The sequence below is a fragment of the Polypterus senegalus genome, chromosome 1 (genome assembly GCF_016835505.1).
Source record: "Polypterus senegalus isolate Bchr_013 chromosome 1, ASM1683550v1, whole genome shotgun sequence".
NCBI classification, from domain to species: Eukaryota; Metazoa; Chordata; class Cladistia; order Polypteriformes; family Polypteridae; genus Polypterus; species Polypterus senegalus.
Window position 1 is genome coordinate 306861216 of NC_053154.1, and position 16490 is coordinate 306877705.

The 16490-nt window shown below is 39.7% G+C and overlaps 1 protein-coding gene across 1 annotated transcript in view; it reads left to right on the forward strand.

Moving 5' to 3' along the window:
• The window catches only part of pkd2l1 (polycystic kidney disease 2-like 1), a 68283-nt gene that overhangs the window by 22559 nt on the left and 29234 nt on the right, over positions 1–16490 (forward strand). Inside the window, exons 4-6 of the mRNA XM_039735189.1 lie at positions 7717–7970; positions 8883–9107; positions 11507–11735. Coding sequence (XP_039591123.1) covers positions 7717–7970; positions 8883–9107; positions 11507–11735 — 708 coding nt within the window. The remainder of the gene's footprint in view (positions 1–7716; positions 7971–8882; positions 9108–11506; positions 11736–16490) is intronic.

The window sequence follows — 16490 nt, forward strand, 5'->3', positions numbered from 1 at the left end:
TCACCAATAATAATCTAATTGATATTTGGAGAGAATTTTATTCGGAGGTCCGGCAGTATACGTGGGTGAAGGGCTCAGCTGGGCTGCTTTCTATGGCTAGACTTGACAGATTCTACATCCAAAAACATCACAGGAATCTCATAGCTAACTGCTCCATTCTTCCAACTGGCTTATCTGATCACTGTCTCGTTTTTCTTCAAATCTCTTTTCTCTCTGCACATTCTGTCAAGTCATACTGGCACTTTAATAGTAATCTACTGAAAGACCCCCCCTTCATCAACTGTTTCAGATACTTCTGGACACAATGGAGATGCAAAAAGAAGACCTTCTCTTCACTGAGGCAATAGTGGGATTGCTCAAAAACTGAGATACGCGTATTGTGTCAACAATACCCTGAGCAGACCACCAGGGATGTGAATGCGGCCATTTCTGAACTGGAGAAGGATATTGAGGAACTTCATTCAGTTTTATGTACGAACTTTGACGGCAGCACTTTTGAGTCCCTTAAAACAAAGAAACAATTATTGATGGACCATATAGACAAGAGAGTCAACGGTGCACTCGTCCGCTCACCCAGATGGATGCTCCCACACAATTTTTCTTTAAACTGGAAAAAACAATTGGCCAAAGTAAGACCATTAACTGCTTAAAGAATGACAAAGGTCAAGACCTGTTAGAGCCTTAAGCCCGTCGATCCTGGGAACACCAGTTTTACCAGCAACTGTTTTCAGCGGACATTGCAGAGGTACCTTTGGACTCATCATGCTTTCTCCAGAACTTACCTCAGGTTTCTAGATGGAGAGAAGGACATCCTGGAAAATACAATCTCTCTGGATGAGTTGACCACAGCTTTGAATGGGCTGAACATTGGTAAATCCCCAGGAATCGACGGTTTGCCTGTTGAGTTTTTTAAAGCTTTTTGGTTTTACCTTGGCACTGATCTGGCAGAGGTTTTCTGTGAAAGTCTGCGAGTGGGTGAACTGCCCCATTCCTGTCGCAGAGCAGTTATCACACTGCTCACTACTCATACTACAATGGGTGGTCGGAAAATCGAGAGTACACCTTATGAGAAGGATTTAGGAGTCATAGTGGACTCCAAGCTATCTACTTCCCAACAGTGTTCAGAAGCCATTAAGAAGGCTAACAGAATGTTAGGTTATATAGCACGATCTGTGGAGTACAAGTCCAAGGAGGTTTTGCTCAACCTTTATAATGCACTGGTGAGGCCTCATCTTGAGTACTGTGTGCAGTTTTGGTCTCCAGGCTACAAAAAGGACATAGCAGCACTAGAAAAGATCCAGAGAAGAGCGACTAGGCTGATTCCAGGTCTACAGGGGTTGAATTATGAGGAAAGATTAAAAGAGCTGAGCCTTTACAGTTTAAGCAAAAGAAGATTAAGAGGTGAAAAATTATGAAGGATTTAGTGCAGTGGATCGAGACTTGTATTTTAAAATGAGCTCATCAAGAACATGGGGACACAGTTGGAAACTTGTTAAGGGTAAATTTCGCACAAACATTAGGAAGTTTTTCTTTACACAAAGAACGATAGACACTTGGAATAAGCTACCAAGTAGTGTGGTAGACAGTAAGACATTAGGGACTTTCAAAACTCGACTTGATATTTTCTTGTAGGAAACAAGTGGATAGGGCTGGCGAGCTTTGTTGGGCTGAATGGCCTGTTCTCGTCTAGATTGTTCTAATGTTCTAATGTTCTAATGTACTCCCAAAGAAAGGACACCTCACAGAGCTAAAGAACTGGCGCCCAGTAAGCCTGCTGTGTGCGGATTACAAAATCTTCTCCAAGGCCCTGGCTAACTGGTTAGGAAGAGTCATGGCATGTATCGTGAACCCGGAGCAGACATACTGTGTTTCCAACAGGTGTATTCTTGATAACATCTTCCTGGTTCGGGATGTGATTGATGCGGCCAGGCTCTTTGGGTTTGACGCAGGTCTTTTATCCCTGGATCAGGAGAAGGCGTTTGATAAGGTGGACCACAATTACCTTTTAGCAGTGCTGAAGGCCTTTGGCTTTGGACCTTCATTCATTAAACACATTGGACTTTTATATCACAACGTTTTTAGTGTCGTGAAACTCAATGGAACACTAACCGCCCCCTTCAAGGTTACCAGAGGGATACGTCAGGGCTGCTCTCTGTCCGGTATGCTCTTCTCGCTCTCCATCGAGCCGCTACTACAACAAATTCGCATCCGCCTTCAAGGTCTGAACATCCCTCAGTGCCCAAATTTACAGCTCAAGGTGGTCGCGTATGCGGATGATTTGACTGTGTTCATCTGTCATCATGGAGACATCATGGAGCTGAAACATTGCCTAGATGAATTTGAAAAACTGTCATCGGCAAAAATGAACTGGGACAAAAGTACCACATTTTTAATTGGCAACCGGAGGGATGGAGACCCACCGGGCCTACCTGGTGGCCTTAAGTGGAACAGGAGAGTCTTCAGATACCTGGGGGTGTTTTTAGGACAGAAAGGAGTAGCTGAGGAAGTCTGGGCAGACTGGGCGGAAAAAGTTCAAGCCAGACTGAAGAAGTGGAAATACCTTCAAAAGGAGATCTCCTGTCGTGGCAGGGTCCTCATTATTAATAACTTGATAGCCTCCATGTTCTGGCATAAGTTACAGTGTGTTGACCCCCCAATATCTGTCATCAAGAACATCCAGGCAATACTTTTAGATTTCTTTTGGGATGGCCAGCATTGGGTGAAACGCAGTGTCCTGTATCTGCCTATAGAAGAGGGCGGTCAGGGACTCATTGACTTGGTGAGCAAGATGGAGGCCTTTAGGTTACAGGCTTTACATCGGCTCTTATACGGCCCTGAGCACCTGCCATGGAGACAGCTGGCCTTTACCTTATTTCGTGGGGTAAGGAGCTTAAATTTTGCTGAACATTATTTTTTATTACACTCTGCCAGCTTTGTTGGGTCTGATCTGCCAGAATTTTATCAATCTGCACTTCAGGTCTGGCACAGAAAGTTCAGGAGGACCAGGCTAAATTTGGAAAGTAAATTTTGGTTCTTGGAAGAACCTTTAGTATGGAATCCTGTTTTGGACTGTACATTATTGTTTTCTAAATCATTTGTATCAATTCTGTTAAACAAAAGAATTTTGAAAATAAGACATTTATTTGATATAAACATGAGGTGCTGGCATACCCCTGCCCACCTAGCGACAGTCCTGGGGATCCGATCAATACGCCTGGTTGACATTTTTCTTAGTTAAGTAAAAACAGCACTGCGGAGGTCAGGAGCGAGTTCTCTGTGTGACGAGTACTTCACAGGTGAGGGGACACCAGAAGCAGAGATGACATCACCCACCATCATTGTAAGACCACATGTCACTGACCACACTGACAGGCCTGGACACCTTCTCAGATTTGGGACTCTGGTCGAGAAAGACTTTGAACTGTATAACAAAAAAGAACTTTATAAACTGTGTGTCAAAGTGACATTTTATAACCAGTTAAAAGATTTGCCAGATACACTATGGAGGAAAGAACTGCAGGTCTCAGAGAACCTCACACCTTCAAGGAGAGCTTTTTAGAAACTACCGTTACAGAAAAGACTTGGGGATCTGCAGTGGAGGATAATGCACTCGGCCTTAGCCACAAACTCATTTTTGAATATAATTAACGCTTCAGAGACTGACCAGTGCCCGTTCTGCTACACGAGGGAGACCATCTTTCATCTGTTCATACACTGTGAACGGCTGAGGCCATTGTTCATTTTTTTAGATTTTCTTCTTAGTGATTTTGGGTTTAAGTTTTCAAAAATTTGTTTTGTATTTGGTATTAATTATAATCAAAAAAATTGGAATAAATCTGTTATTGGGAATTTCCTCTTAGGACAGGCCAAGTTGGCAATCCTACAAACAAGGAGGAATAAAGAGAGAAACCTCATGGGGACTGACGCTCTGCTGCTCTTCAAAGTTTTAATTAAAAGTCGACTGAAACTCGAATTCATGTACCAATAAACTAACAAACAATTTAGAAATGTTCAGCCGCATGTGGGGGACACGACAGGTACTGTGTGCCGTGGAGAGGGGCGAACTGGTGCTCAACTGGGAATGAAAAGTATAGGTGGGTTCAACAATATGTTCTAATTAATGTGCGGAGTAGGAGGAGTGTAAAGGGGGAGTAGTGGTGGTTGTCTGATACATACTTTTTGTTATTATCCTGAATATTGGGTTGTCTTATGACTGTGTATATTTTGTTATTGTTCATAATAAAGGTCATTTTAAAAAAAAAAAATAATATCTATCTATCTATCTATCTATCTATCTATCTATCTATCTATCTATCTATCTATCTATCTATCTATTACATAGTGCCCTATCTATCTATCTATCTATCTATCTATCTATCTATCTATCTTATTATTTTTCTTCTGTTACTGAACACATAAAGTATATCTTAAATCATCTTACATTGTACTTCAGAGTTCTGGATCATAATAGTTTTACTTTTTATTGTTAAAAGTCTAATGCATAAAAAAGAATGGTGGTACAGTTCCTTGTGGAAATATTCATCCCCCCAGTCTTTGTCCCCTTTTTACAAACTGGAATTAAAATGGATTTTTGGTTGGTTAGCAACATTTGATTTACATAGCAGGTCAAAAACTTTGAAGGTGCAAAATATTTTTTATTGTGGAACAAACATTAATTAAGAAAAAAAAAAACAGAAATCATGAGTGCGCGTAGGTATTCGCCCCCCAATGTCAATTCTTTTGTATGGTCATCTTTTGCTGCAAGTCTCACAGGGAATGTCTCTATTAGTACTGGGATTTTTCACATATTCCTCCAAGCAAAGCTGCTTCAGATCTTTCAGTTTAGATGAGTTAGTGGTGGATGTTTAAATGTTTCCCCATTAGCGACTCCAGTGTCACATTAGCAGTATGTTTAGAGTCATTGTTCTGCTGAAAGGTGAACCTTCGTCCCAATTTCAAATCTCCAGTGGACTGAAACAGGTTTTCCTTTAAGAATTGCCCTATATTTAATGCCACTCATGTTTCCTTCAATCCTGACCACTTTTCCTGTCCCCACAGTGTGATGCTGACACCACCATGCTTCATTGTGTGGATGGTGAAGTCAAATTGATGGGAAGTGCTGGGTTTTCTCCACACATGGCGTTTCCCATGATGGCCAAAAAGTTCAAACTTAGTCTCATCTGACCAGAGAACCTTCTTTCACGTGTTTGGGGAGTCCACCACATGTTGTTGGGCAAATTCCAGACTTGTTTTTTCTTTTCTTTAAGCAATGGCCACTCACATTTTCTGGCCCTGCTTTGTGGGGTGCACGGCTTAAAGTGGTCCTATGGACAGATACACCCATCTCTGCTGTGGATCTTTGCAGTTCCTACAGTGCTATCTTTGGTGTCTTTGTTGCATCTCTGATTAATGTCTTTCTCTCTTAGTCTGTGAGTTAAGGTGGGTGTACTTCTTTTGCCAGGTTTGTAGTGGTGCCATATTCTTTCCATTTTGTTATAATGGATTTAATGGTGCTCCATGGAATAACTGTGATCTGAACTTCCCCACAGCTTTCTCTCCTTGGTCTTTGTGTTGCTTACTTAGTGGTTTTTGCAGAGTTAGGGGCCTTTCAGAACAGGTCTGTTTATACAGATGTCATGTGACAGATCACGTGACTCTTTGATTGTTAATCAACTAATTAGGTGACTTCTGATATTAATTGGTTGGACCAGATCTTATTTAAGAGTTTGACAGCAAAGGGAATGAAAACATATTCCCTCACAACTTTTCCGTTTTTACTTGTTTTATTCATGTTGCCATCAGGAAAAAGTAATGTTTCTTCCCAATGAAGAGGCGTATCGGTGAAAATTAAAAGATTTGTTGTTTGGTGAAAGTGAAATCCACATATGCGAGCGGCAGAGATGCGAAGTGGCTGGCACGTAGTGCAGGCCAGGGGGTTGCCAAGCGAAGCGAGCAGGGGGCAAAGCCCCCTAGTTTTTTTATTAATATTTTGAATATTCCTGCTTGGAAAGATTCTGGAGGTGGGAGGGGCACCCATGGTGCCAAATGCTGCAACTTTTTCTTTGTGTTACCAATATGAAACTTTAGGAAGGTACAGTAGGTATGTCTGGTACACCTCAGAGGTGGAAAAACTGCCCTGGCGTTACTTGTACATGAGATATACTGTATTGGAAAACAAAAATTTGAAAAAAATCACTACTTGTAGCTATTTTGTTTTTTTTTGTTTTTGCTATTTTGGTAGTAGTTTCTAAGTAAAAGGATGTTTAAATCTGAGACAAACTAACACATTTGAGAAGTTATCTGACAGTGTTCAGGGAAAAATTGACTGTCCTTCCTTTATTTATTGAATTATGAGGCTTTATTTTTGGTGTTCTCCACCCAGGTAGAAAGTGCTGAAAAATGCCCGCAGGGTGTAAGAGTAAATCAACAACACAATATCCATACAACTCATGATATTAGATGAAAACAAAGACAAAACAAAACCAAGATCAGAATTAACCTAATATGAAAAATGACATTTAAACAACCAAAAAATTAACTCAAGCCAGGGTAACAAGCTGACTAAAGCATAACAGATATCAGCCAGAGAAGTGGATCTCACAACTGAAAGGCCATGCTTACCAACCAGAAGTAACAGATGGGTATTTACTGTAAAATCAATGGCAGTGCTAGTTCTCATGTTTTTCAGCAAAAAGTAAGAAAAACACAAAATGAAACAGTGAAGCAACATAGGAGATGTGATTAGATATAAAGATGATAAAGAAAACCAAACCATTACCGAGCTGCCTTGATTGTCTAATTGATGAATAAATGGATTATTATATAACCAGTAACAGCGTACTACACTTGACTTGAGCATTCCTAGTTTTCATCCTCCTTCTCTGTACGTTTAGCATTCGTTTGCTCAGATGTTGATGCGCTTGCTGCTTCCTGAGCAGCTCTTCTTTTCTCCACCCAAGCGACCCGCTGTTTCTCTTCTTTCATCGGCATCTTTTCGTGTTAAAACTGATTAAGTTAGTTTTTGTGTGGCAATTACTTAGTATGTTTTCTTTAATTTTTCACTCAAGCTGGCACTTAAGTCTTCAATCTGCCTCAAGAATGATTAACGAAGATGGTAGGGAATAAGAACGGCGCCCATACGCATGCGCCATATGGCCGCCCTGCTGCGCGCTGCAGAGAGTTGATTCTACAATTAAATAAAATAAAAATAAAAAGTGTAATAAAAATCATCACCCCGGAAGTGGATAGTAGACATCACATAGTATATGTGTACCAAATTTCAAGTCAATAGGTGAAACGCTTTGCGAGCTACAGGTGATTTAAAATCCTGGACAGACAAACGAACAGCCACGGTAGCGTATTATATAAGAAGATGTTTTCTAAATTTCTTTCATAGCCTGGTCTCAGTTAAATTGTTCATCCTTTTTTGTGCCTATTTTCCTCTGGTCATGGTTATATGGTGGTCTTGTTTGTAGATTGCTGAATATCAATCAATCAATCAATCAATTAGTCGATCAATAGCACATTTAAAAGGACTATACGTCACTTATAGATCATATTATAAGCTGCCACTGCCCTAGATGGCAAGTGAAAAGGCACACACATGGTGAGCCACATATATGACTTGGCCTAACAACATTTTGGTCCAAAGTCATGAGGATACACTATGTACTGAAACTTAGGAGGATTTTTGCTGTGACTCTTCCTTCTTCTCAGTTTGCCCAGGGACCTTTGTTGGATGGCCTATACTGGACAAAATGGTATAACAATCAGACCATCACTCACAGCCCCCAGTCATTTATACTCTATGAAAACCTGCTACTTGGCGTCCCTCGGGTCCGTCAGCTGAAGGTGCGGAACAACTCCTGTGTGGTTTACAAGGACTTCAAAGATGAGATCCTCGGCTGCTATGATGTCTATCAACAGGACAAGGAGGACAAGAGCTCATTTGGAGTATTAAATGGCACAGCGTAAGTAGATACTCTCTTGAAAGGAAACAAGTCAATCTTTTTTCACTCTTGGGTGCCCATATTCTTCCCTCATCCTTTTACTTTGTGCTGAAGGTGTCTTATGTATAGAAGCAAAAGAAATTTAAATGTAAACATCCATCCATCCATCCATTATCCAACCCGCTATATTCTAACTACAGGGTCACAGGTTTCTGCTGGAGCCAAACCCAGCCAGCACAGGGCGCAAGGCAGGAAACAAACCCTGGGCAGGGCGCCAGCCCACCACAGAAATGTAAACATGTAACAGACATGTCAAAAGCAATTTTAAATATTACAACATGCATCTAATAATACAGAATCTGTAATTTTAGGATACACATTGAAGAATATGCTTGGATTGCGGATCTTTTTCATTTAGTAACATTAAAACAAAAATAAAAGCATAGTAGTCACTGCATACATTGGGTGCTGTATGCCAATGGATAGCATTACAGGTGGAGGATTAGAGCCAAAGGGTGGGGGGGACAGACCTACAAGGTCTGTATTATGGAAGACGAACTCACACTGGTAAATGGAGAGCCTCTTTAAGTGCCAGTGTCAATAAGTGGATGATACCTTATGAGTTGAAAATGTACCCGTGAGTAATTAATTTATGGGCACTAATGGAATTGATAGGTTCATGGTGTGGTAAATAGGGGGCGCTTTAGGTCCCTTGAACCCCTGTCCACGACACCATAGTTCCACTCATTAATGAATTTGTCTACTTGGGAATTTAATTGTATTAATGTGTGTAAAACCATCAGTTTATGTTAAATGTGGAGTTATTAGCATTACAGCCTTCAACAAATGTTTGATGAATTATCAAAAATGAGTGAAATGTAACATACTAATATACAGGCTAAATGAATATCTTTTTATTTATCTTCTATAAAGCTGGAGATACTCATCTGAAGAGGAGCTGAAGGGGTCGTCTCACTGGGGCATTATAGAGACCTACAGCGGTGGTGGCTATTATCAAGATCTCGCAACAAACAAGCAAGACAGCACCATGATGCTTCAGGATTTGTATAGGAATCTGTGGCTGGATCACGGCACCCGTGTTGTCTTTGTTGACTTCACAGTTTATAATGCCAATGTAAATTTGTTCTGTGTCATAAGGTAAGAAGTGAAAACTGAAACTGAAATCTTGCATATGTTAAATATAAGTAAAGGCAAATGTTAAGAATTAGAAACACTTGTGCAGTCCATCAGGGCCTGGATATCTTCCCTTATAGCCCTTTCTTATCTATCTGTGGAGATGTCTCTTACTGTCTACATGTAATAATAATAATAATAATAATTATGCAATGCTTAAGGAACTTATAAACTTGACCTGCACTTAGAGATGAGGCCACACCCCCAGAAGGTGGGGCTTCCCTAATGTATCCATCTTGCATGGACAGATTAATACTTTGAATGTGAAGTGTGAGGTAGGTTGTATCTCACTAAGCTTGTAAAGACACAACATATGTTATATTTGTGGCACATGTTCCTCTAAGTCTGCCCTCTGCGTGGTGCCATACTTCTAGGACTCTCATTCAAATGTAGACTTGTAGTCACGTTACCAGTGGAAATAAAGTAATAGTTTTTTTTACATGTTGACAGAGTTACTGTTGATAATAAAACCATTGCTTTCTAATAATTTTGATCATTATTATTAGTTTATTATTTATGCATAGACCAATGCATGCAACATCCTGTAATAAATGATCTAACAGTGAATGTGTTCATTATTTTCTTCACTTTCCAAGATATTTCCTCTGTCATTGTCCTCAGTGAATGCTCTGTCACACTGAACATGATTTAGTTCTTTCTTGTTGATGGAAGGCACTCAGATCTTGGGTACTGTTTGAGAAGCGTTTACAATAAATGACAATTAAATGTACAAAATGCAGGATCTTTGCTGATAGTCCTACAATTCTCCACTACAATGTTTTAGCATTAACAGACACAAGAGACATCCAGAAAGACGGCAAACTGCATTGCAACAGTTTCTCATAGCTGCGTACAGGAAAGGACAGCATGGGGACATATTGCAAGAATAAGTGCATTTGTCTCAGCAGAAGGGGATACGTTTTCCTTTCTGGCCTGGTTATTGTATGTGTAGATTTTGCATATTCTATCCATGCCTGCTTGGGTTTATATCAGGATACTCCAGTTTTTCTCCTATATTCTAAAAATAAGCAGGTTAGGTTGACTGGCATCTTTTGAGGAGCGCCAAGTGAGTGCCCCACAATACAGTGGTGCTCATCCAGGACTGATTGGTACTCTGCCTTCCACTCAGTACTATCAGAACAGATTCAATAGCACAAGACTGAATAAACGGGTAACACAGCATATAGAGAGATGGTGTACAAGGAGAATACTGATTAAGCAAAAAGAGTTTAATTAAGTAATTTTAAATAATTATTTTTATACAAAAGTGGACTTATTCAAATCAGGGATCTTTAGCAACACCTAGTACCAGGAAGAAAAGTACAGGCCTCTGGTAAGTCCTCTTCATTGTCATCATTAAACGTGGTCATGACCCTGTCTAGGGACAATATGCTGCAGTCACCCAGACTGGAGGTTTTATGGTGGTTTGTTGTGAGCCATCCAGGGCCACACTCTCTTTTTTTGGGTAGAAGATCAGGCATTTCTGGAATATAATATCACTCTTTCTTTTATGGTATTGAGCACCCGATAATCACTTTCTTCCATCTCCCGGAATGATTTACGAGATCTGATCACTTTATGTTTAAGTAAACGTTTGGGTTAGAAAAACTTTTTTTATTTCACCCTCAAATCAAACTTTTACAAAACTAATATGCGTGACATAAGTGATGCTGCTGGTGTTTTAAATATTTTCTGAAAAATCTTAAGAGTTTTCATTGGATACCCTAAGTAAGGCGGTTTTTAACTAGCCAATTAAAAAATAGAAAGCAGTGTTTTGAATAGAATCTGGATTAGACAATTAACATCCATTTCAGTTTATGAACTGTTTTGCTGTCTTTATTAGTGCACTTGCAGCTGAAATATTAAATTTGCACATGAAATATTTTTAACTTAGTTCTAATAGTCTGCACTTGCTGCACAAAAGATATCCAGCATTGCGGCAGCCTGTGTTTATTTAATAAAAATAATAATAATAGAAACAGCAAATGAATATATTTCAATGGATTACTTTTGCTTTACTTAACATTGAAACTCATACGCAAAACCAAATTTCTTAAAAAAAAAAATCGATTGCATTATTATTTTAATTATTGGAAATTCATGTTTTTGTAATTTGCCACCCCTTGTTATTTGCCACCCTGGGCAAATGCCCTATTTGTCAATGTAGTGGCTCCGGCCCTGTTTATTATATATATGAAAAAAACAAAATTTGATAAATGTGTCAAACCAGTATGGCATGCATGTAAACCAGTAGCACTCATATTGCAATTAGTCAGTCACAAATTGTCAGTGTTCTTATTCTACCACATATTGCTGTGATTTGCCTTATTAATGACACCCTTACTTCTTGTTTTGCACCAAAGGCTTGTGGTTGAGTTTCCAGCGACGGGTGGAGCAATCCCTTCATGGCAGATTCGAACTGTGAAACTGATTCGCTACGTCAACAACTGGGACTTCTTCATCATCGGCTGTGAAATTGTTTTCTGTGTTTTTATCTTTTATTACATCGTGGAGGAGGCGCTGGAGCTGCGTATCCACAAGCTGTCCTACTTCAAATCTGTTTGGAATGTACTGGATATCGTGGTCATCTTGGTAAGCCCCTCTGTTTGAGCTGAGGCTCTAGTCAGGCATTTTGATAATTCATTTACCTCAGTAAAGTTTTAGGATTTGAAAACTTTCCATCCATCCATCCAACCAGCCAGTCAGCCAGCCAGCCATCTTCTGACATCATGGAATTAATTTTCTTATTCCTATGAAACTTTACACAAACTGCTTTTAATTTTCATAGAAATAACTACTTAAAAGCATTGACAATGCTGATTCTGGGTTAGTAGGATAAGGCAGAAGAACTAGGGGAGGACAGTTTGATCCCATGTCATAACTGACAGTCCTTTTGGCCAATTAATGGCCTCTAATTATTAAAAAGAGTCACCCTGGTTACCAGCAAAAAATAATGCAAGGGATACATTTCCCAGAGGAGGCTTTATGCATTATGCGTTTATGATTTTTTTTTTAATTTAGTAAATATGTCACAAATCTCTCTTTATTTTACTGTATTTTATTCACTTTGTTTAGGAATGGGAGCTTACTTATGAGGTTCGGAATCAGTCACACATTTAGCCAGTTAACAGTCGGAGCTCAGACACACTTCAGCAGGAGTAAAGTTATTACCATTTCTGCATGAACTGTATGTTCCCAAAAATGTGACAAGCAGATAAACCTAGAAAACTGGATGTGGTGCAAACTCTTTCAGCCCTTCTTGCTAACCAACAAAAATGATGCTAAAGAGCCAGCCCTTTGAATGACTGAGCAAGACTGAGCTACAGAATCTAGAAATGAGTGCCTGCCTATATTAAGCTAGTTCCTATGGGCAAAAATACATTAAAAATATAAACACACACATGTAATGAAGAAAACTTACAAATGGAAAGCTTAGAAGTAACAAACTCAGTGGTATGAAAAGATCACAAAGATAGTCAGAAGACCTGACGTCATCCCTATGTCCCTCCACTGTTTTTAGTTGGTGACGTTTTCTAAAGGCTCAGTAAACAACGTGTGCATTCTGGACACCATAGTACCTAACAGGAAGAGTGGAGGTCATAAATACCATCAGCAAAAGCTTATCAACAAAACAACCATTTATGTGATACAAGAGACACACCGACGCAAACACATGTAGTGGACCTTGTCCTGTCTTGCCCAACCAGTTGCCACACAGTTTGTATATATGTGATGCTGCTGCTCTTTGAAAGCATCTGGGTGTCATTTGGTGCTCACCATAGTCAACATGAAAACAAACAAATTGAGGTTTTAAATACTTCTCCAGATGAGTATGACTACCTACAGTGGTGTGAAAAACTATTTGCCCCCTTCCTGATTTCTTATTCTTTTGCATGTTTGTCACACAAAATGTTTCTGATCATCAAACACATTTAACCATTAGTCAAATATGACACAAGTAAACACAAAATGCAGTTTTTAAATGATGGTTTTTATTATTTAGGGAGAAAAAAAATCCAAACCTACATGGCCCTGTGTGGAAAAGTAATTGCCCCCTTGTTAAAAAAGAACCTAACTGTGGTGTATCACACCTGAGTTCAATTTCCGTAGCCACCCCCAGGCCTGATTACTGCCACACCTGTTTCAATCAAGAAATCACTTAAATAGGAGCTGCCTGACACAGAGAAGTAGACCAAAAGCACCTCAAAAGCTAGACATCATTTCAAGATCCAAAGAAATTCAGGAACAAATGAGAACTGAAGTAATTGAGATCTATCAGTCTGGTAAAGGTTATAAAGCCATTTCTAAAGCTTTGGGACTCCAGCGAACCACAGTGAGAGCCATTATCCACAAATGGCAAAAACATGGAACAGTGGTGAACCTTCCCAGGAGTGGCCGGCCGACCAAAATTACCCCAAGAGCGCAGAGACGACTCATCCGAGAGGTCACAAAAGACCCCAGGACAACGTCTAAAGAACTGCAGGCCTCACTTGCCTCAATTAAGGTCAGTGTTCACAACTCCACCATAAGAAAGAGACTGGGCAAAAACGGCCTGCATAGCAGATTTCCAAGGCGCAAACCACTGTTAAGCAAAAAGAACATTAGGGCTCATTTCAATTTTGCTAAGAAACATCTCAATGATGGCCAAGACTTTTGGGAAAATACCTTGTGGACTGATGAGACAAAAGTTGAACTTTTTGGAAGGCAAATGTCCGTTACATCTGGCGTAAAAGGAACACAGCATTTCAGAAAAAGAACATCATACCAACAGTAAAATATGGTGGTGGTAGTGTGATGGTCTGGGGTTATTTTGCTGCTTCAGGACCTGGAAGGCTTGCTGTGATAGATGGAACCATGGATTCTACTGTCTACCAAAAAATCCTGAAGGAGAATGTCCGGCCATTTGTGCGTCAACTCAAGCTGAAGCGATCTTGGGTGCTGCAACAGGACAATGACCCAAAACACACCAGCAAATCCACCTCTGAATGGCTGAAGAAAAACAAAATGAAGACTTTGGAGTGGCCTAGTCAAGTCCTGACCTGAATCCAATTGAGATGCTATGGCATGACCTTAAAAATGCGGTTCATGCTAGAAACCCCTCAAATAAAGCTGAATTACAACAATTCTGCAAAGATGAGTGGGCCAAAATTCCTCCAGAGCGCTGTAAAAGACTCATTGCAAGTTATCGCAAACACTTGATTGCAGTTATTGCTGCTAAGGGTGGCCCAACCAGTTATTAGGTTCAGGGGGCAATTACTTTTTCACACAGGGCCATGTAGGTTTGGATTTTTTTCTCCTAAATAATAAAACCATCATTTAAAACTGCATTTTGTGTTTACTTGTGTTATATTTGACTAATGGTTAAATGTGTTTGATGATCAGAAACATTTTGTGTGACAAACATGCAAAAGAATAAGAAATCAGGAAGGGGGCAAATAGTTTTTCACACCACTGTACATTGTCACAACATTGTCTGTGTGCATGAATGTGGATCTATGTATTAGAAGATTGGAACATTAGAACACTCTAGACGAGAACAAGCCATTCAGCCCAGCAAACTCGCCAGTCCTATCCTCTTATTTCTTCCAAAAAAACATCAAGTTCCTAAAGTCTTACTGTCTACCACACTACTTGGTAGCTTATTCCAATTATCTATTGTTCTTTGTGAAACGAAAAACTTCCTAATGTTTGTGTGAAATTTACCCTTAACAAGTTTCCAACTGTGTCCCTGTGTTCTTAATGAACTCATTTTAAAGTCACAGTCTCGATTTACCTTAACTTCATAATTTTAAAAACTTCAGGCATATACAATACAATACAATACAATACAGTTTATTTTTGTATAGCCCAAAATCACACAGGAAGTGCCGCAATGGGCTTTAACAGGCCCTGCCTTTTGACAGCCCCCCAGCCTTGACTCTCTGAGAAGACAAGGAAAAACTCCCAATAAAACCTTGTAGGGAAAAATGGAAGAAACCTCGGGAAAGGCAGTTCAAAGAGAGACCCCTTTCCAGGTAGGTTGGGCGTGCAGTGGGTGTCAAAAGTAGGGGGTCAATACAATACAATACACAGAACAGAACAATTCCTTAAGACAGCATAATAATAAAAATTTTAGAAGTACGGTTTAACAGTAGATGATATGACATAATTAGGTTTGGATATTTTTAGAGTACTGGAGACCTCATCCATCTAGCTGCCTCCCCATTTGGCCATGCCACGGCTGAAACGTTGCTCGATGAAAGGACCCCTCTTTCCCATGATTCCTGTGATCCTCCATCAGGGATGACTTTACCATAGGCAGGCAAACAACTTGGCAGGTGGGCCTTGGCACCAATGGCCACATTTGGGTACCGAGAAAAGAAAAGAATAGGTGAGGGTTAGTATTCAAATATAATTATCATGTTACTTATGTTATAGTGCTAATGACTAACAACAGAGATGCAGTATGTACAGTTAATCAGCAGCTCTAGTCAGGATATGCTAAACTGAAGTAGTGAGTCTTCAGCCGGGATTTAAAGGCTGAGACTGAAGGGGCATCTCTTATGGAAGCAGGAAGACCATTCCACAGTTTAGGGGCCCTGTAACTAAAAGCTCGACCTCCCACTGTTATTTTATTAATCCTTGGAATCCTAAGCAGACCGGCATCTTGAGATCTTAATGTGCTCAGGTTTGTAAGTCATGATAAGTTCAGACAAGTAAGCGGACCTTGGCCATTTAATGCTTTATATGTTAAAAGGAGGATTTTGAAATCTGCCCTAAACTTAACTGGGAGCCAGTGTAAAGATTTAAGAACTGGGGTTATGTGTTCATATTTTCTTGTTCTTGTAATAATTCTTGCAGCGCATTTTGGATTAACTGGAGGCTGTATAGAGAACAGTTTGAACAGCCAGTGAACACCGCATTGCAGTAGTCAATCCTACTAGAGATAAATGCATGAATTAATTTCTCACAATCCTGTTTATTTAGAAAGCGCCTTAATTTCCTAACATTTTTAAGATGGAAAAACATGTTTTGGACGACTTTGTAATATGCTTTAAATGACATGCTAGAGTCAAAGATAACTCCTAGATTGCGGGCTGATTCAGTAAAATTAATTGGGATTCCAACTGAGTTAAATGACGACAAAATATTGCTGTGATCAGCGTCATTCCCTCCAACAATTAACATCTCTGTTTTATCTGTATTTAAAGACAAGTAGTTCTCATTCATCCATTCCTTTAATTCACTAACACAACTAATTAAAGACAACATCGGAGAAACTTCATTTGATTTAAATGAAAGGTATAACTGGGTGTCATCTGCATACGAGTGAAAATTAACATTATGTTTCCTAATGAGAGATCCCAG